The sequence below is a fragment of the Aptenodytes forsteri genome, unplaced genomic scaffold (genome assembly GCF_000699145.1).
Source record: "Aptenodytes forsteri isolate BGI_AS27 unplaced genomic scaffold, ASM69914v1 Scaffold282, whole genome shotgun sequence".
Classification (NCBI taxonomy): domain Eukaryota; kingdom Metazoa; phylum Chordata; class Aves; order Sphenisciformes; family Spheniscidae; genus Aptenodytes; species Aptenodytes forsteri.
The window spans coordinates 4,609,068-4,629,905 of NW_008794089.1; the positions used below are offsets into that span (position 1 = coordinate 4,609,068).

Consider the following 20,838-nt stretch of genomic DNA (forward strand, 5'->3'; position numbering starts at 1 on the left):
TAAAAACATAAAAATGGTTCATATTAGGGATATACTTGTAACCCTCTAACATTACAATTGAGGCATGACTAAAAATTCAGGGAGTAATGATTGACCCCATATAGCATGCTAGAACAAAAATGACCTTTTACAAACAATATGGTTAATAATATCTTTTAAATATTTTGTGGTTGGGTAAGTGGGAGTATTTTTTTTTTAATCTTGGAAGTTTTTAATATTAAAAATAACTTCAGCTAAATTCTCAGTTCTTTACTTAAGCTGATGTCAATGGGACTTTAAGTAAACTCTGTTAACAGAGTTTAATGTTAAACAGTCCTCCCTCAGAATCTGCTCTCAAATGCCTAGAAAAGCAGGAGTAGGGGTAGTTTTCCTCCTTTCTCTGTTTTCAGCTTGGAGAAATAGGAAAAAAAATAGGTGTATTAATTTAAAAAAAAAAAAAAATTGGAACTTTCAATACAAAATTTGCCCTGGCAGCATAAAAAGACACAGCATTTTTAATGCTGCTTCAGATTTTTTTCTTCTTTTTCTGAATTGCTGTAGTTTACTTGTCATGGGAGCTCTTCACAGAGCCACACTCAGGAGGAGAGCTGTGGGTGGGGTGGGCACGGGCAGTGGAATGAGCAAGAAAGGCTGACTGGAGTCTATGGGCTGTGATGTTCACCTTTGATGTAGGGCTGTATAATGGAGTTGTTTACTCATGCTCCGTCATTTCTGTGCATGTGTTTAGAGTTTCTGTTGTAATCCAGTCCCTTCAGGAAGGGGAATGCGACTGTGACTGCACATTAGTTTCTACTATCAAGAGTCGAGCAACTAGTTTCTGTACTTACAGTCTGTAATAAGGAGTGCTCTGTAACTTCAAACTGTAGCAGTACAGTCTCTCCTGATGGGCAGAGTTGACATAATTTGACAAAATGCAGCCAGAGAGCTTGCTTTTGTTTTCCTCTGTGTTATGGTCCTGTGGAGAAATGTATTACTGAATGGATCTAGTGTCCAACACTTTCTCAAAATCGTAAGGTGTCAATGAGTGTTTGCTCTCTTTGCAAGCTCAGTTCTTGGATGCCTGGCTGCAAAAGAGAATTAGGAGGAAGGAGTGATAGTTCACATCTTTGCTTTTATTTTGTTCTCTTACTGTTCTACTTTTAATCAATGTGTTGATTGCTGGGGGTTTTATATACCTTGTGATCATCCAGTTGTTCCGGTTGCTTCTCTAGTTCACATTTATGTGAAAACCAACTGGTCTTAATAATGAGAGAATACCTCTCAAAGCTGTGGACATCTGTAAAGCTGAAAGGTCACAGCAGCATTGCAACATGTGTTAGTTCTAGGCTGAACAAACTCAACTTCCAGCATTTCACAGGTTTCATCCATTGTTTGTTTTAGACCTGTGATCACTTCCACCCTTGCTTTTTTGGAGCAAATCTAAACTTCCTTTGTAGTGTGGTGTATTTTAACTAAGACTTTCCCACTCAGTAAAAAAGTTCAGTTTAAAAAATTGCTTCCAACAGCTTATATGTAACACTCCTGGATGTCAAAATGAGATTTGCCATTTACTTTGTACTTCTCAGTACTACTCTCTAGCTGAAAAGTCTCCCCGTTTGGTTTTGGTTTTCCCCTTGCCTTTACTGAATAGCCTTTTGCTCATTTCTCTGCCCACACCCACTTTCTGGACCACTTTTCTACTTTAACAGGGTCATTTTGCATTTCAATTTTGTGAATTTGCAAAAGGCTTTTATGTGGGATCCATTGTAAAAACTCTCCCTCTGAAAATGAGAGATGCAAAATCACGCCTACTATAATGAAGCAAAATTATCATTCACTATGTTAAATCAACCACATCTGTCATCCTTAACATCTAATCTTAATTATGGTCTGTTTATCCAGTGCCATCTCCCCTTTCCATTCAGTAAGTGCTGCTGTATTGCAGCTGGCTGTGGCAATGACCATGCTGAGCGTGCCAGATGATGGTGGGTCTCCTACTGCATTTTTGTGGTCATCTAAAATTTCAAATGTCATTAAAATGATGGCCAAAACATGGATTTTGCCTGCAGTCAGTCTTTAATCACCCTTTTAGGTGCTGCAAAGTTCCTTTAACCCCATTTACCCTGAGACTAATAACAGAAAGTTGAAAGTGCAAAACATAAGTTCAGACTCTGTAGATTTACTCTGTGGTTATTGAAACTATGGCCTCATAACAGCAGCCCATGAAAGAAAGAGAAAGCAAAGTATGCTGTGTCCTTTTACATAAGTTAGCTTCAGGATGATCATGTTTGAAGCAAACCCAATGGCCTGCTGTGGGAAGACAGGGTGCAAACAACAGCATTGCCCAGCTTGGATTCTGGAAGGGAACCAGGTGAAGTGATGTTCATAAGCCACAGATGAGCTTAGCATTTCCTGGTACAGTTCAATCTGTCCCTACACTAGCTGTAGGGTTTAGGAAAACATCTTTGGTGTGTCCTGACAGCAAGCCGATGGCTCTGTGCCACAGCTGCATGAGCAGAGGATTTCAGGGAACTGGCAGCATGTCTCTTGGGCCAGTGAGTAACTGTTTTCCAAGATAGATTAAAAGCTCTTTGCTCTGTTCTTCGTATTTTGATTCACACAAGCGAGACCCTGGCTGCTCAGAGAAATCTAGGGAAGATTCAGAAAAAGCTCCTAAGGTAAGGAAACCTTTCCAGTACAGTCCCCAAACCAGATGGGAATCAGCTGTTCGAAAGCAACCTTTGTAGACCAGGTAATATAGGAAAACTGAATAGCCCTATTCATGGCCTCAGCTAACAATTAGGTAGCACAGTATGTAGACCAAAATTCCTGCAGTATCCTCCCCACACCCACCTTACATTACGTTCACAACCCACTTGCTGTCCACAGGGGCTTTGCAGGGTAACTACATAGAGTAACTGCAGCTTCGTGGCACCTATTTGCTGTGGGCAAGTCATGATTTGAAGCTGTTGAGGTACAAGTGTCAGGCAGTGCGAAAGGGCTTGCTGGGACATGTAGTTAGAGTTAATGTCACAGTGACAATGGAAGAATCTGAACAGGAAAGAGGTGTTCCCAGCTGCGACAGAGAAATGAAGGCACACACTTGTCTATTAGTAACTCACTATGTACTTCATCTGCATATTGTAGCTATGCGAGCTAGTTATTATACCACTGTGATTTAGATTCCCATGAAACATGAGAGTCACTAGTAACAATATTAATTTTATCTGAGCAGTCATTTTAAAACATTTTGGGAGTTACTCGTTACAACCTGTGAATGGCACTCTGTAGTCTTCTGTGCTTTTACCAGAGCATCATATTACTGTTGGCCCTTTGTCAGCCTGCTCTAACACGTTCTTTCCTCATTTGGTTCCTGAATCTCAGCAGCGATGGAAGGAACAATCTCATTAGTTATCTTCTTGACAAAGTTGCTTAATATTGCAAAGGAATGTGACCACAGTAAGGTCAGAGATGAATGGTCGCGTGTCTGAATGATATAACTGCTATCTGAAATACCTGCACTTGGCGCCTGTTGGTGACTACTCTGTTCTTAAGCTCACCTTGGTGGGTCAAGGCATGTGCCCTCACACGTTCTCTTCTGCCTAATTGCTGTGGCAGGAGTTACCCTTTTGCAGTTCTTAGACCCCTGGTCTGTAGCTGTTTCTGATCATTTGAGAAGCTACTGCTGCTCAGAATTTCAAGGAAACTTCCACCTAAAAAAGAAGATAGTAATGAGTTCTTTTCTTCCTCCTCTAGCCATCTGTAGTAAACATTCAGTAAAAAACTGGTATAGACACTTCTGCAGCAAAAGGTATTCTATAACCCCACATTTGGCTGAGATTTTAGATATAATTTTTCTGTCAAAAAAAACCCCATAATATAAAAGCAGGTCTCCTGCTGACACAAGAATAATGGAACAGGAATGCATTAATTATGGCGATATCTGCCAACACTGCCACAGGTGCTTTAAAAAAAGAGCTCCTTTTTTACTACAGCACTCCTGGTTCTCCAGCAGTTGCAGCAGGGCACAACTTATGCTATGTACAATCCAATCTGATGGTGAACTCTTCTTGAAATAGGTTGTCCTCTGCCCCCAGACACATATTCCTATTTCCTCTTTGTCAGAGATGAGAGTCTCAGAGTGAGTCACGTCTGCTTGTTGATCCAATGGACATCTCTTCCTGAGTGTGTATGATGACTAGATGCAATGGAAAGCAGCCTTGGACGGAGGCATCAGGGCCAGTCCTAGAAGCAGCTCTCAAACAAGATGAAGGATGTAGCTTCACATCATGCTTCATGTTCTTCATTATCCTGCGGTGTACTTCAGTGGCTGTTGAACATCATAAGCCATGGTCTTCCATCTGCCAGGAATCCCTTGTAGCATAGCTGTTATGATGTGGCAGCTCGGGAGGGATCATGCTGCTGTCAACAGCAGCCTTCCTCTTTCTTCACACTTCACTAGTGCTGTGGTCCTCGAAACAACCTTTTAAAAGAAGATAAAATATACTATTCAGTTGTAAGGGAAGGGGGAAACTGACCATTGCTGATTTTAAGATTTCTTGTTTGGGGACACAGGAGAGCAGCTCCAAACCAAGTGGCAAGTGGTAGGACTTGTTAACTGCCCGTGGTGCTGCTCCTATGGCGAGGGGCCTCCTTTTGGGTTAGAATGACAGAGAGCAATTTCCTTGCAATTTGGCAAATTGATGATTTTCTACATCGTGTTATTTGGCTTTGGGATTTTCCTTGAGGTGCAGGGAGGGCAGGTTTAAAGTTAGGGTTTATTTTCCCACTGCCAGCCCTTCCCTTTCAGCGCTGCAAGGATTATATTATGGACCCTGTGCCAAAATGCCTCTGTAGGAAACATTCATGGTCCTGCACAGTAAGGTTCTTCTTTGGAGCAAAATCCAGTGATACGGAATCAGGTATTTATTTATCTTTTACATTTTTTAGCCTGGTTTGTTTCAGAGAGGTGCAGAAATGCTGTTTTTCAGAAGCCAGAGCACCAACAAATGTCAAAGGCACAAGTGCTGCTGGCAAAAACTGCTGGCCAGGCCCCCTCCACTGAGCCCTGAGAAATGCTCTCTTGTTTGTCCCACAGGCGACCAGCCAAAAACTAGCCTCTCAACACACAGCTGGTTTGACTCTCCCCCAGAGTAGGCACACAGAAGGCTACTCTAGCCCCAAACCTCTTTTTAGGCCACGTGGCAAGCTGAAGCCATTCATTCTTTTGTGCAGCTGCTTCGTGATACAAAAGGAACTTTATTATGGATTTTACTCCATGCTAACAGAAAGCCAGTTGTATTCCCTTAGCTGGTTTTTGGGTATAGTGAATGCGTCACTGGCCTGTAAAGGCAACTGATTACTTTAATACAATATCACCTAATCCATCAAGCAAGGAAAATACAGCTGGGTTTTAAATACTGACCTAAGAAGTAATTCATATCTTTAATTATTTTAACTGTCTCCAGTTAAATACTTCTAACAACATTTTCTCTATTTCAAAATCAATGCCATAGTCCAGTGGCAAAGAAGGGAATGATTGCAACCACTCACCTAGCTCCTTGGGCTTGCTTAGTCACTGCAGTGTCTAGTTGCTATGTCTGACTATAAGAAAATGTTGATGGTAGGTTTAATTGATGAGATTGCCTTTGAAAAGCCTCTGTGATGTTTTCTGGAGGTTAAAACCAAGACCGCCATCAAATTCTACTTTAAACCTGTACTGATTCCTTCATCCAGCTCTGCTGCAAGGAGTCTCTCCTTTTTAGGTCACTGGCAGGTGAGTGCTGGTACATCTGGCTGTTTCCTCTCCTCACCTGTCTGCTGGAGGCTCTCGTCTCCCACGGGCTCTCCTGCCTGCCATGCCTCAGCTCCTTCAACTCGCAGTCTTGCATCTTAGCTCCAAAGCACCTCCAGCAGCAGCTAAGCTGCCACATTGAGCTTTCTCCTAGAGTAGCGAAGGTGCCGGCACGTGTTCCTCTGGGTAACTGCTCTGCGGCTCTGACCAACAGAAAATGCAGCCCCTTGCATACCTTAGGCCGTGCAGCAGCAAAAGGGATGGCAGTTTTTCTTTCAAAGAGCTTGCAGTTGTACCCAACAGCGGTCACTAAATCCTGGAAACTTCTGAAGCCTTTCATGGATAGCAGTGACAAAGGCAAAAATGTCTATAATAATATGTACAATCACAGGCATTTGAAAGAAAAGTTTTTGTTTGGTTTTGTGCTAAAGAAACTTACTGAATTTATGTTAGTAGAGTAACAAAATTACCTCCTGTATTAACAGCAGTGCTTACTGAGAGTACCTCCTTTTTTGTTGTTGTTGTTAGGAGGAAGCAAGAAGTTCTGAGGGATTAGATAATGGTGAAAGATTTTTTCTTTTCTTCTTCTTTAGATAAATATCTAGGGATGACAATTTTCTTTAAATTGTATCTGAGGACGTTGGATGTATTTCTGAACTACTGTGTGAAGTTTCACTGCTATTACAACATGAATCTTTAATTCCCTATTTACAGCCAGTGCTGATTTCCCATACAACGGTCAAGCTATAGGAGATGGAGTTAACAGAAACTCTGCCATTATTGGAGGTAGGAAAAACGTCTGCTTTTCTACGATACTTTGCAGTATGACTGTGACAGCTGAATTGCAGTTGGTAACATACTCAAGCCAGTTGCTAAGAGCTGACTGTGTGGGAGAACTACACCTGAACAAAGTTAAACAGAAATTTGTGTAAGTCTGTTCAGGCACATTGTCCTAGTGAAATGGTTTGTTCTCACTTAGTTTGTCCCCTCAGATTCAGTTTTAACCAAATTAAAATACTGATATTCATAATCCACATATTAAGCATCCATGTGGGGAGCTACTTTGCAGTAGTTACTTATGTTAACAGAGTAATTAATTTATATGAAAGTGCAAGGACACTTTTCCAGTTACAGCAGATTCAGCATGAATCTATGTCAAACACTATTTGCTCCACCCTTGACAAAAATCCTGTCTTGTTTTTTAGGGGCCAAGTTGTGCTATAACTTATGTGCTGGAGAGTCCCATTCAGTGTGATAGGTGATATTAAGTAATACCAGAACTGGAATTTTGAGTTAGCATTCCATTGAAGATATTCTGGCCAGCTGCTTCCAGAAATAAGGATCCTGATTAATTTTATGCACACATGCAATTTTCTCTGCCCTGTTCTGTAGTATGGAAGTGTTGCACCATAACTATCCTGGGAGAACTTTGCCACTGCATCAAATTCTGAAGGCATATTAAAAAAAATTGTAAAGATCAGCCTAATAGCTTTCAGTCAGTTCTAAATGCATATAAAATGACATACTGGTGCTGGTTTTTTGTCACATAAAGCAACACTGAGTATAGTAGTACATGCAGTCTAATGGAATTTCTTGTTTCTTTTCCCTGGCTCCTTCAAGGGTCTGTGTTTCCATATCCAGGTTTAGATTAGTTGCTTTAGTTTTGATTTGCTATGTTATTTTTCCTTTTTAATTTATATTGCATTCCTCAGAAAAATTCAGGCCACACCTGAACAGCCTGGCTGTCCAATGCATCAGTTAACAAAAGTGGCATAACATAATTCTGGCTGATGACAAGATTTTTTTAACCTGAGAATTTTATAATGTCTTCATCCTGGAAGATCCTCATGCCTGTAGAGAAGGGCCAAAAAAGGAACAGTGCTGTTTTAGCACAGTTACCTATGCCTAAGAGGGTAAGATATATGAGACTTCTCCATAACAGAGCTGAACCCCAAATAGACCATTGCAGGGAGAGCAATTAAGGATAGGTCTGATGATAAAGCAGTTAAATCTGTAATTATGTGGAGCCAGTGCCTAGTGGAGTGAGCCAACAGTGAGCCAAGCCAATTTTCAAGGACATGTTGAGAGGCTATGATAGATCTGTATGGCCACTGACTGGAAAGTATACATCAGTGACTCCATCCTCAAAGAGCTGTCCAGGCAGTGACGCACCACTATTTCACCCCCATGTTTTGGGAGTGCTCGGCACCCTCTGCCTCACAGTCAGCAAAGCTCACCTCTGTAAGTAGGTAGTAATGTTGAAGTTTACCTACGGGATGAAAGTGACTAGCAGACTCCACTCAGTGACATTTTGTATGTAGCAAAAACTATATATAAATATTAGAGTAGTGGAAACCAAGCAACTGTGTGATGTTTAACTGCCCAGGTAGCTTCGACTCAGCTCAGAGGAGTTGTGGGATCTTTTCTTTGTGTCAAAATCTGGTGTTCTCCTCACTAGTGGCATCTTTTCTTTCCTCCTCTGTGTAGGCGTCATCGCAGTGGTGATCTTCACCATCCTCTGCACCTTGGTGTTCCTGATCCGCTACATGTTTCGCCACAAGGGAACCTACCACACCAACGAGGCCAAAGGGGCAGAGTCAGCCGAGAGCGCCGACGCCGCCATCATGAACAATGACCCCAACTTCACGGAGACCATTGACGAGAGCAAGAAGGAATGGCTTATCTAAACCCACGGGGACGGGGCCTGGGGTGGGATACGAGCTGGGCCAGGGTGGGACTGGGATGACTCTTGCAGTGGGGAGAGAACACTCTGCGTCGGACGCTTGAGCACACGTATGGTAAAAAGATCAGCACAACTGGAGAAGCAAGTAACAGGAAAATACCACTGAGACTGGAGGAAAAAAAAAAGAATATCTCAAGCATTTAAGAAAAAATACTTTTTAATATTTATTTACAGCAAATTGCCCCTTCTGTATCCAAACAACTACAACAAAGAGCAGTTTTGCAGCTTCAGCATTGGTTAAAATTTTCAGTAATACCTGTCTATTTCTGTGTATGTTTAGAGGTGTTCTGGATACCCACGACGAGAAACGGGGCTGGTTTTTTACATTTTTTAAAAGCTGTTTAAAATGTGGGTAGTTCTGTCCTGAGAACAAGTGGCAGATCTTTCTTCCTGGCATTGTGTTCCTTCATGGCTGGCCACTTCCCTACAGGCTGCCCTCAGCCTCGCGCCTTGACCGTATCACCGTTCATTTTGGTGGCGTTGAACCGGGGGTTAAGGGCTGGGGGTGGGACAGGAGGGTGAGGGTTAATGCAAATCATACTCACCAGTTTTTCAACGTGTCATCAGCCCATGCCAACCCTGTCAGGATCCATCTTCCTGACCCAGGCACTTTGTTGATTGCGTACAATTCTCATCAGCAATGTAAAAATACTGGTATTACAACTACTGCTACTACCAGAGAGGATGATCATAAAGCACAGGAAGCTTTGGGGGTTTTTTTATTATTATTATTATTATTTTGTTGGTCTCTGAGGGAGGATGATGCTGTGTGAGTCTGTAGACCTAGTCTGTTCCTGTGTCTTTGGCTATGGCACTGGTGACCTGAGGCACGTGCCAGTTTAAATTCAGCTCTGCCTGTGACATATTGGCATATACTGTACTTAGGCGTAAGTATTGTAGTAGGGAATTAGAGCCAGACTTTGTTTGCTTCTGTTTCTTTTTCATAGGTTGTCACAGAAATATTAGTACAGCTCTAGTCAATGCATTTGAACCCACGGACTTCACATAATACTGTTTTCCCAACTCTAGCATAGCGATTTATTTTTTAAATCCTTTGTTTCGGTCCCTTTGCAAGGAAAGCCTCTGCTGGCAGTGTTCGCACAGGCAGGAAGGTGAGGCGAAGGAGGCTTGGAAACTCTGCCCAGAGAGCATGTGAGAAACACACAGCGCACAGTGGAGAGCTACTTTTCAATACAGAGATTTACCTGAACTATTTTGCTGTCTTTGAAAGGCATTTTTAAGAATAGCAAGGCCAATGCCAAGTGCAGCATTGCACCCCATGTCCCCTCTTGGACCAGGGAAGTTGTAGGTGTCGCCTGAGAAGCAGGCAGGCAGTTTGTAGGAAAGGCAAAGGAGCAGCCTGAAGACCTAATATCCTTTGATGGTAATAACATAGCTTTAGCTTGCCCTCTGCAGAGGAGCGTGGTTCTCCAGTGTTCTGATTTGATAGGAATTTAAGGCCTTAATGGGCAGTTTTTGCAGTGGAACAGAATGAAGGAATGAATGTATTGCAGGGCATTTGCTGTGTGCTAAAAGAACAGAAACAATACCAAGAATTTCCCTTTAAAAGTATTTATGCTCATGGCAGTCCTAGATTTGCTTTATCTTTAATATTGCTGGGTTTAATATGCACAGATTTAATACATTTTTCTGTACAAGAAAGATTTATTTTTCACCCAAATCTGCAACCTACTACACTGACCAGTGCTGGCATCTTTAATTTCCTTATCTTTTTGATTGTATCTTTCATTATTCTAGTTGATGCTTTAAAATGAAAAAAAAGAATCATGGAGGGGGGAAGAAAATACTGGAGTCTTACCAGACAATAAATTTATAAGCACAATTTGTCAGACAGACAAGGCCAGATAGTTTGGGTTTTAAGGACGGTAGCCTAAAGTCCTCTTCTGGATTCATTAAACATAGATATCAGAGCAAATCAAGCCCATTGATTTATTCTGTTTATGGATTTGGAACAAAAAAGTTGCCAGTTTAAAAAAAAAATCACTGTTTCTCAGGTAACGTTATGTGGCAGAGGGGTTCAGGTAGGCTTAAAAATCACCTCTGTCACTCTTGTGCTCTGCAGTCTTTTGCCTTGCCTCCAGTATTAAGCTCTCCCTCTCTTGTGTTTAATTGAGCAGATGAGTCCTTATTCTTGTTTAATCATGGGTGTAAGATAAGTCTCCACCCCTTGGAGAGTATCAGCATGGGATGGATCTAGCCTGCACCACTAATACAGCAAAATACATAGCAATCACAGATGTCTTTGTAGGACTGAAAAAGCATTTTCTTTTCTATATTATTTTATGTTTAATTTTATTTTAATGGTATTTTAGTCCACTCTGAAAAACATCCTTGCCTGCAATTTCAAGTTACCAAGAGAAGTGAATCATCATTTGCATAGATTGGGATTTGGTTTGCAGCAAAAAGTTACTTACTACTCTGAACTTAATGTCTGGGAGGAGGATCAGACTTACGTGTCCTGAGAGACTAGAGTCCTCTGCTGCTTCATGTGGGAGAGGCAGACTTAGGAGCCACAGCACAAATTTGCCAAATGCCTCAGCATGGTACTAGAGGGAAAAGATGGCTCGGTCTCTGTGCCTAACCAAGTCTTTGGCGAAGCTAGGGACAGTTGTCTGGGTTATGGTAGTGAGGCCTGTGACATCTGTTCACTGATTTTCTAAAAGATTACCAGCTAATCTCCCACAACCCTGTAAGCAAGAATTTCTGGAAAACAACCTTTGACCATTGCACAAGCAATAGTTGTAAATTAGTGTCTTAAATTTGAAAAACAGGTTTTAAATTTCTGAAATCAAGTTGCAAGAATCTGCATCTCTCCATTGACTGGACACCATGGATCTCTTTATGTGAGGTTCATTAGTGCTGTGTTAAAATGTTGATAATATTCAATCTTGTCATTTTTGTGATACAGTCACTTTCATAACTCTAGAAACTCTTTTAATTATTAGAATTCTTGTTTCTTCTTACACTGGACCTTAGACATGATATTGTAGACTAGCAGCTGGTCTCTGTAGGCATTTGGTGACTGTAGGTGAATTCCTGCCTGTCAGCTTTGTATTTCATTTTTGAGAATGGCGTATGTTTAGTTATAGGCAGTGGTCATTCAGAAGCCTAGCAGTGAAGCAGGAGCAGGCTCAGAGAAGTAGCTTGTATATTTTGCTAGCACTGTATCTATTCTGAGGATTTCTTCCTCTGCAAGCCTATTATTGAAGGTTGAAACAACATCCATAGTTTACTTCACCCACTCTTATTTGTGCCAAAAATCCATGTCGTTTAACAGGTACTATCCATACGCCTGTAGCGGGAAAATCTGTTGGAGGGGAGAGCGGATCATGCTTTTATAAAACTCTGCACTTTCCCCAAAGAATATTAAAATAATCAGTCTTTTATCACCTCTTTTTAGCTGCTTCACCTATTTGAACTGTGAAGGAAAATGTACCTTCTTGTACTGGTTGGGGAACCGAAGTGTCCCAGTTGTGTTTCTAAAAGGCTCGTTCCCAATTCCATGGGAATCAACGGCAAAACTGCTGCCAGCGGTGGGGAGAGTAAGACTGGGCTGGAGACTAGGGCTCTCAGCATTAGTGAATGAATGTAAGCAATATTTCAGATGCTCATTCACAACACACGCAGACCACCAGGTAATGAGTCATGGAGCTCCAAAGAGCCAAAACGGTGGAAAACTAATTTTTATGTCAACCCAGCCTCGAGGGGAAATCCGCAATCCAATCTGGCAGTTTTGAATCAAGTCTTTCACACACTGCTTATTCCATATTTACTGATAATGATTCCATATTTACTTATTCCCTATTTACTGAAAATTCAGATGTATTAAATAAGAATATGTATCTTTAATTGGTACTGGAGCATTTCTGCTTTGTATTTTTCTTGTCTTAAATGTTACCTATACCTTTTATATCTCTTCTAGCAGTTACCACTTCAAAGGTATGGCAGCATTTTAACATCATACTCTAGGTAGCATGATGTATGTGAAAGGATGGTCATCATTAATATTTTAGTAAGACTGCCAAAGCAGTGGTGTATATGTACAAGTTTATAGTAGTGATAAGAATTCAGTTTAAAAGTCTGGTAAATAATTACATTTTAATTAAAACAGTGTCCTTTAATGGCAGATGCATCTAATTTCCAGGGTATCTGTTGAAACGTGAAGCTATCTCAGTTTGACAAGCAATAGCTTTTAATATGGTTTCTCCCTTGAACAATTTTACATTCCAGCAACCATGGTGATCCTGAAAGGGTGTCATTTTTGAAAAGCGTAACCTAAATTCTGTTAATCAGATTTCATTATCCATCCTAGAGAAACGAAACAGAAACCTTGCCTTCTAAAAGCAACAGCATGTAAACTAGAATGAAAGAAGGACAACGTGTACGTACGCCTAGTATCTTCTGTGAATGTCTTTCCTTTTAACTAAAGTTCTATTAGAAACCAGATTGGTAAATAAAAAATAATAAAAAAAATTAAAAAGAAAGAAATTTGAAATAGTTTTAATTACCCTATCAGCTGTTTCCTCGTGCTTTGTATATTCTGATCATTGTCTATATTTTTTCCTTCTCTAGTACCAGGAAATCAATTTGGAAAGGACAGAAGCTGGAAAGGCCTCTTAAGAAAAGACCCACAGTACATGGAAAAAAGGGACTTCAGAATGCAGTTATACATCAGAAGAGAGGGTGCTAAAACCAGGGAAGATTTACTGAAGTGCAAGTATGTTCCTCCTGCATCAGGCAGCCCTGCTTACCTGTTACGGAGGAGAATCTCAGGCAGTGTAAATCTGTACTTGTTGAGGTGGGCTGAGGGTCTGAGCACAGCGTTTTGGTAGAAATGAAATTACTGCCCTTCTGGGGTTTTTCCCTTTCTGATCACTTTGCAGATAGCAGCAAGCAGTCTGCCATCAGTTCTGCTCACGTTTGTTATTGCAGGCTCTGTGGCATTGCCAGCTTCACAAGAGTACTCACTACAAATGGCTGAGTGTGGGTCGTTTGCCTTCCTTTCCTACCGTAGCTCTGTCCTTTCCTTTATGAATGTGAGCCTTTTATTGAAATCATCAAGAAAAATGTATGCCCAACAGACTTGTGTCTGTTCCTTTTAATAAACTACCTTATCAGGCTTTGAAGTTTTTATGATGTGAAGCATTTTATAAAAGAACTATGTTAAGTGCACTTGAATGGGAGAGCGTGAAATCTAGGCAAAGAAGCATCAGTGCAACAACCACCCGAGTCAGAGGGACTGTGCTTGTCCCAACCTGTTGCTCTGTCTACAGTGTGAATTGCCTTAACGACCCACCCAAAGCCCTGGCCCCATCCAAGCCCTTAACTTACTTTGTGGAATGTAATAGTGGCAAAGTCCTGTTGTGATGCCTTGTGACCATGTTTTGACTGTTCATTTGTACTGACTGTTGTAAACCCTAGGAGAGTCGCACTTTCTACAGGAATATTTTTCATTTATATAGGAAAGCTCTAGAACAAAATGATGGGAGTGAAGGTTCAAGTTTAAAGCCCTTCTGATACTTGTACACTGTGACGCAGAGAAGAGTCTTTGCTTCTTGCTGTCACCACCTGTGTTTCGCTGCAGCCAGAAGTGTGTGGGTGTGCACGTGCACCTCTGAAATCTAAGGCTATTTGGGATGCGATGTCTACAGCTCTTGGGTAATTACTGCCATAATGTGGGTATATGGTGGATAAGATACCAAACTTGCTTCAAATCCATGAGTCTGCAGTGCTAGCAAAATCACTCACTCTTGAAATTAAGTGCAATTTTGGAGATAAGCTCAGACTTTGCCCTACAGAAGTAGGCACATATGGTGCCTCGAATGAGAGCAGACTTGGACATAATTACTGAAAAGCATTTCTTTAACAATGTGTAACACAGTTCTTTTAACACCCTATTTAACTCTGACTTTCACATATAAGCAGACTTCTTCTTGAAGCACTATGCTCAAAACCCTGATTATGCCAACAACTTAAGAACCAGGAAGAAAGGTGGCCAATTCGTGGCTTCATTACAAAAGAAGTTTTTTTAAAAAGTCACTTCATGTAAAAAAGGAAAGTTTGGTATCAACAGGTTATTTCACAGAGAAGTGTTTCTTTTGATTAATTCTCTATTTTCAAAACATCGTATGAGAAAAATTAAGCAATTACTCCACGTGATATAAAGCACAATTAGAACTCCTTCTGTGAAAAGAGGGTACGATACACTCTGGATGTATACACAGAATCAAGTAACAAATTTAGTGCACCCCGTTCCCTCTGTGATGCAGCAGTTTCCAATAATGTCTACTTATGCTCCCACTGCTATTTTTTTAAAAAACCTTTTGGTTTACCATTAATGTTCTTGCTTGGTATGTAATAGGGTGATAGGGAACAGCAAATGGTTATTTCCTCAGATTTCATAGCATTAATTCTGCTGTCTCCAAGGGTCAGAGAGGTACTATCACCATATTAGTTATTAGAACCTAGAGGTATTTATACCGATAATATTAAACAACTGGCATTCTGGATTCTAGCAAAGGGCTGCTCTAAGAAATTCTTATTTATTGAAAACCCATGTCAACACAGGTAGATGACGTTTTCTGACAAGAAAATTAAATTACTGGAATGACACTAGAGCAGAAACCATTTGAGGGAATGTTTAGCGTGCTGAACAATAAACTATACCAGAAAGAGTTTCTTCTTGCCCTCCAGTTAGGGATTTGGGGTAGGTACAGTGCTGCAGCTAGTCATATACCACCATGTGTGCATTGCCTTTTTGGCCAAAATATTTGAGCTTCTCCCATCTTCCACATGCTTTAAAACAGGCTGTTGCAAGAATATAACTGAAGACATGAAACTTAAGCAAGCTGCTCTAGGCCGCTGGTGAGAGCACAGAATCACAAGTCCCAGGCTCTTCTTCTACCTGCTCGTCTGTCCTTGCTTAGAAGACAATTCGCAGATGTGTTGCTGCCTGTCCCTGTCTGTTGTCCCCTTACCCCCATCTCACAGAACACAGACCAGCCCAGGTTGGAAGGGACCTTGAAAGACCTTCTGGTCCAACCTTTCATGGGAAAGGGACGAGACTATCTAGCATCCTGTCCAGTCAGGGTTTTTTTCCCACGGACCTCATTTTCAGGGCTGTAGGCTATCAACAGGCTCTTGTTTAAGACAGACTGAAAGGGTCACTGGAGCAAGTCAACAAACTCTTGAATCAGCCAGAAAGCAATAGCTTTAGATGACTCACGTCAGGTGGAAGCAGGCTTCATCTGGAAAATTTCCAGCCTAACAGCTCTCCTATATTTAGTCATGGCTTTGGTTAGCAATGGAGCAACCAGCCAAGCCTATGTATTTTTTTTTTAAACCCATGTGAAGGTAGGTAAGATAAATAAACTTGGCTGAATAAAGACAAGGTAGCCATCCCCTGTATGTCAATGTTTATTCTCTAAACACTGCATCCTCACACTTATGGTTCATGTGTCACTGAAGGAGTCTGACCTTGTCACAGTCAATAAATCATTCACAAGCTGGCCCAACAGCCCTGTACTGCTTTGTCTTAAAAATCTCCGTTGGGTAAATGTATAAAAATAAATCTATGGTGTGCCATCATAAAGCACTGGACACAGTGTCGGCAGCTAGTTGTAATTTATTTCTGTTATAAAATCAAGGTCTGTCTGTACAGTTTTCTTGTGTAACTTGCATTAACAAGACCTTTATCCCTGAAACATAAACTACTACAATAGGGCGAGGTAGCAAAGAGAAATTCCCTTTGCTGCACACCCTGAAACACAACATAAAGGCCCTTTTGTTACACAGTTCCTGGTACAGGAGTAAGATCTCTGTACACAACTAACGTCTGCTTATTTCCAAACCCCATACCCACCACTCCAAGGCCAGCATGGAAAGAAATTGGCTGACAGTTCTGGGGTTTTTTCCCATCTCTTCCTCTACTTTATAAATGTTCCCTCTCACTGATAATTGCATCACCTTTCACTGTCATCTTTAAACTCCTTCCCCGCAATACTTGCTACTTTGACCAAGGTGAAGCCTCTCACCTTCCTAAAATGTGACTGTTGTAGTGGGAGAGTTGTATGCCACTAAATTCCTGTCATCTGTTATATCTGCAGCTGTTTTTTATCTGTTTATAGTACTCAGTGACTGAAAGTAAAAGCTTGGTTTCTGCCATCCACAGCATTATTTTATAACTTCTTTGTATTTGTTCCAAAATCACAGCACCGTCTGGCAAAAAGAGTCTGAAAACAAGGCAGCTGCACCTCATTCCATTAAGCATACTCACTTTCTTTTGCTTGGTTCAAATTTTCCCAAGAGATATCAATACTAAAATAGATGTCTAGCAAAAGCCAGCTTCTATTTCCCTTAGGGCCACAAGGTGTCAGAATTAACCCTCAGCCATCCCTCTCCTCGTGCTTTTGTGGCACGTATACAAGGCCACTGGTAGCCTCCAAAGGAGGACACAAAAATAGTGATATTATAAAAGCCTCTAGTGGTTTTAGTCTCTTGGAGTTGTAAAGGTCCATCTCAACAGGGGCAACAAGTCAGCACTCTTACAGATTTCAGTTATTAACACATCCCAGAAAATTCTCAACATTGGTTATTAAAGAATTTTATTTTCAATGGAGCAGCATCTCAGAGAGGGAAAAAAAATGCTTCTGTATTTAGAATACCTGAGATACTATACTCACCCCGTTGCAACTCCTGCATTGTGTCTGATCTTTTGAAGCTCCAACTACTTAAGATATGGGATCAGAGTCACTTGAATAAAGAAGGCTAAGGCATCACTTGATTCCCATTAACTTTTTGAAGCGCAGGGAACTGGCTTTCCACAAACCTGCTTTGCGTGGTCGATCTCACTCATACACTGGTAAGGAGGATCTTTTCTTTTGCTCTGCTCTTCAGTGGATCAAGACTCATCAGTGGGCTGGGCAGGTGTCACGTACAATATCTTCAGTCCTAGTGAACCAAACCATGTGCTGAGCAGCCCGACTCCAGGGAGTTCCTGTGATACAACAGCATGATTTGGCACAATATTCCTGAAAGGCTTCAGCTCCTCGACAACCCTGCTACCCCATTTGACTACTGCTAATTAACAGGAGCCTGCTGGAAATGATCTGTACTGACTTAATCCTACATGTGGATGCCATCCTTAACTAAGAATGCTTCATTTCATGGGGATTAAGTAGATTTCCCCACACACTACGAAGTGCTTGGGCTGTGCTCAGTCTGAAGCTTCTTACTGACATATATAAATAGAGATATAGAGATAAATAGATATTTTTATGGAGATGTTTTATAAGTGGCCTTTACTTTGTGCATGGTAATTATTGCCAAACTCTTGTTGTTTAGGAGCTACAGAGTGGCTGGTTCTGCAGCCTTTAGAAAGCAACCAGCTGTCTCTGTTGCAAGGGGGACTTCGGGTGCGGGCTTGGATTTTGATTTTTATTATTCAGCTATAATTTGCATGGTTTGGATTTGGGTTTTGTCTTGGTGTGTTGTTTTTTTTTTCTTTCCTCATAGGTTCTCTGGCAGGGACACATTGGGCTCAAGCAGGAACTTATTTCTCAGTCTTTGAGAGATGGATTGAAGCCATCGGTGCCATATAACACTTCAGAAACATCTGCATTGCACAGCCCGTGATGTTGATCAGTGTGAGGGCCTCAAAACACAGTTTCTTTAGCAAGCTATTGGGGTTTTCACAGTTTAGTGAGGCGCTCCTATTCCTCTAGCTTTTCTTGGCAAGATAGCAAGCTAGCAACAGCTGGGCTATGGGTATAGCCTCGTGAGCAGGAAAAGGGGTCATCAGAGACTAGGACGTGAATGAGAGTTCGGAAGTAGATTCATATACATAGTAGTAGCAAAAGACTGTCAAAGTTGCTAGAGGCAGGTTATTTTACTTCCTCTTTTCTTTTATTCCTTTTTTTTTAAATACTCTCTGTTTGTATGCCATGTCTGAGTAATGCATCTCTACCGGCCAGCCAGCTCTCAGTAACCTGAGCTCTTGGTTAGAGGCAGAAATGCAGTTGTGCTTTCCTATCGATCTCGTTCCTGCTGCTGTGGAGCGGTCTGTACCCAGGAAAGGACTGGGGCCATTAGCTATTAGGAAACCAGCCTCTCACCCCTTCCCTCCAAACCAGGTTGAAAGCCAGTCCCAGGGCTATGTACCTACAAAGCTGGCCCAGTTTCCTGGCGCGTGAACCAAGACCTTGTCTGTTTGCAGTTATTCTAGTCCACAGGTTTCTTTCTTGAGCACAATTTTCCCATGGGAAGCATAACCAGGATATGACAGTTACCTTATTTAAACAAAAATGTGTATATTAAAAAAAAATCCTAATCTGAAAGTATAGTGTATCTGAGATTCCTCTGTTATAGACATTTAGTCTACAGATTTATGGCTACATTTGCTATGTTATGCTTGAATAAACATATAATTCATTGAAATACACAAGACTGATAAAAGTAATATGATCTCTTTAAGGAGAATAAACTGTTTGTAAATTTATAAAGAGTATAATCTGTTAGGCCTTATTTGAAGTATGTACTGTGGTTTGGTAAAAGTACAACATTAAAAGAGCCTTGCCAGATGAGGACTGGGTTTTTTTGTGTGTGTGTGTACGGTTGCTTTTGAATATTTGAAATCTTCATTTAACAAAAAAAATCTCTACAGGCTGCGTGTATAAGTGCCTGAGATGACATGCAGGGTGCTCTTCAGATTTCTGTGTACAGTGGCTCCAGGGTGGGGACAGGTGAATCTGTTTTTCTGAATAATTTAGATACAATTTTGTTTGGAAACAAAAGTGTCTAGTAGCACCACTGACTGGCTGGAGATTCTTAAAAGAGGATTCGATAAAATTAATTAATAGTAAGAATTCAGAATTCAGACTAATGCTGCCACTGCACATCCAGCTGGTGTTTATTTGATGGGGAAAAGATCTAGAGAAGCATTAGGCCCTTTCACAGCAAGAGCTGGTATGCCACAGGCTGCAGTCGCGTGGCTCTTTCCCCATGCAACCCGTACACATCTGTCCTGTTTAGATGGAGTATATCCATCTCTGCCAAAGACATACCACGTGCATTTGAATAATGACTACTATTGCTCATGACATTACTTGTTAAGGGGAGAGACATCCTAGAGGCCGCTCTTCTTGCAGGCATCCTCTTGCCCAGCCCCCATGCAGGCCAGCAAGAGCTTTGTAGTAGACGATGGACTAGGACTCCTGCTTCTCCTGCCAGCTCTCCCTCTGCTCACAGCCTAGCTGACACCCATGGGTACTGAAGACATGCCAGTGCTGCCTGCAGGACAGAAAACCATGCTCCTGTACACATGAAGCACTGGGTGCTTGCACCAGTGCAATGGCTTGCTTCCTCTTTGTGCAAGGTTTTTGTTTGTCCTAGTGAAAGACCTCAGCCGGCTCATTGCAGGCCCCTCTCCCTCCCCCACGCCACTACGTGAGCCCTTCCCTGCAACTCAGCAAGAGAAAAAAAGGTCTGCCGGGGCATTTGAGGGGACAGGGAATGTCGTCTCTGACGGCCCTCTGGTTTATTAATTGAATCTCAGGAGCTGCCTTCAGCCTTTGAGTGATGTAGCCCAGGGTAGGTCAGATCAAAGGTGCATCTCATGCTGTAGCCTGGTTTTGTCGCACCCAAAAGCAGATGCCTGGGGATGACGGTAACAAGGTGAGTACGTAGCACAGTGTACTTGTGATACTTCCCCAGAAGAGCCTTTCGGCTGCCAACCATGTGCAGTTTAAGGACTTTCTGGGCCAGAGGTGTTTCTATACGTTTAGTCATCTCTTTCATCCCTACTCACCATGTGCTTGTGCAGAACAAGTGGGATCTCCTCACAACTCCAGTCATTTCAAAACAGCAAATTGCTGTGCTATTTAATTTAAAAAAAACAACTAGCAACTGAGCAAGAAGGGGAGGTTTTTTCTTTATCTCTCCTTGCTAATGAAACAACCTCACCATGTCTTAAAGCAGAGATGCAAAAGAAATTTTTCAAATCTAATTTGTGCTCTGCACAGTCCCAATTACATCCCTGTAAAGATCACTGCATTTTATAACGATACACTGAGGACAAACTGCATAGTCCCGACACCCAGTAAATCTGCAGCCCTGTGTGAATTGACTACTGACTGATACTTCCCATCATCGTCTAACAAGATTTGTAACTTGATCCGACGCTGTATGTGTACTAAAGAATTATTTTTTATCTGTGACTTCCTCATCTATCAGTGTCCATGGAGATTCATGTTTCTTGTGTGAGAGACAGGCAGATGCTTTGCTTTTGGAGCTGACTGCTGTTACT

The 20,838-nt window shown here is 41.5% G+C and overlaps 1 protein-coding gene across 1 annotated transcript in view; it reads left to right on the forward strand.

The window, feature by feature from the left end:
• CNTNAP2 (contactin associated protein-like 2) overlaps positions 1-19,117 on the forward strand; it is a 972,464-nt gene extending 953,347 nt beyond the window's left edge. Inside the window, exons 23-24 of the mRNA XM_019470872.1 lie at positions 6,488-6,559; positions 8,261-19,117. Of these exons, the coding sequence (XP_019326417.1) occupies positions 6,488-6,559; positions 8,261-8,460 (272 nt within the window). The 3' untranslated portion in view covers positions 8,461-19,117. The remainder of the gene's footprint in view (positions 1-6,487; positions 6,560-8,260) is intronic.
• Positions 19,118-20,838: the final 1,721 nt, after the last annotated feature.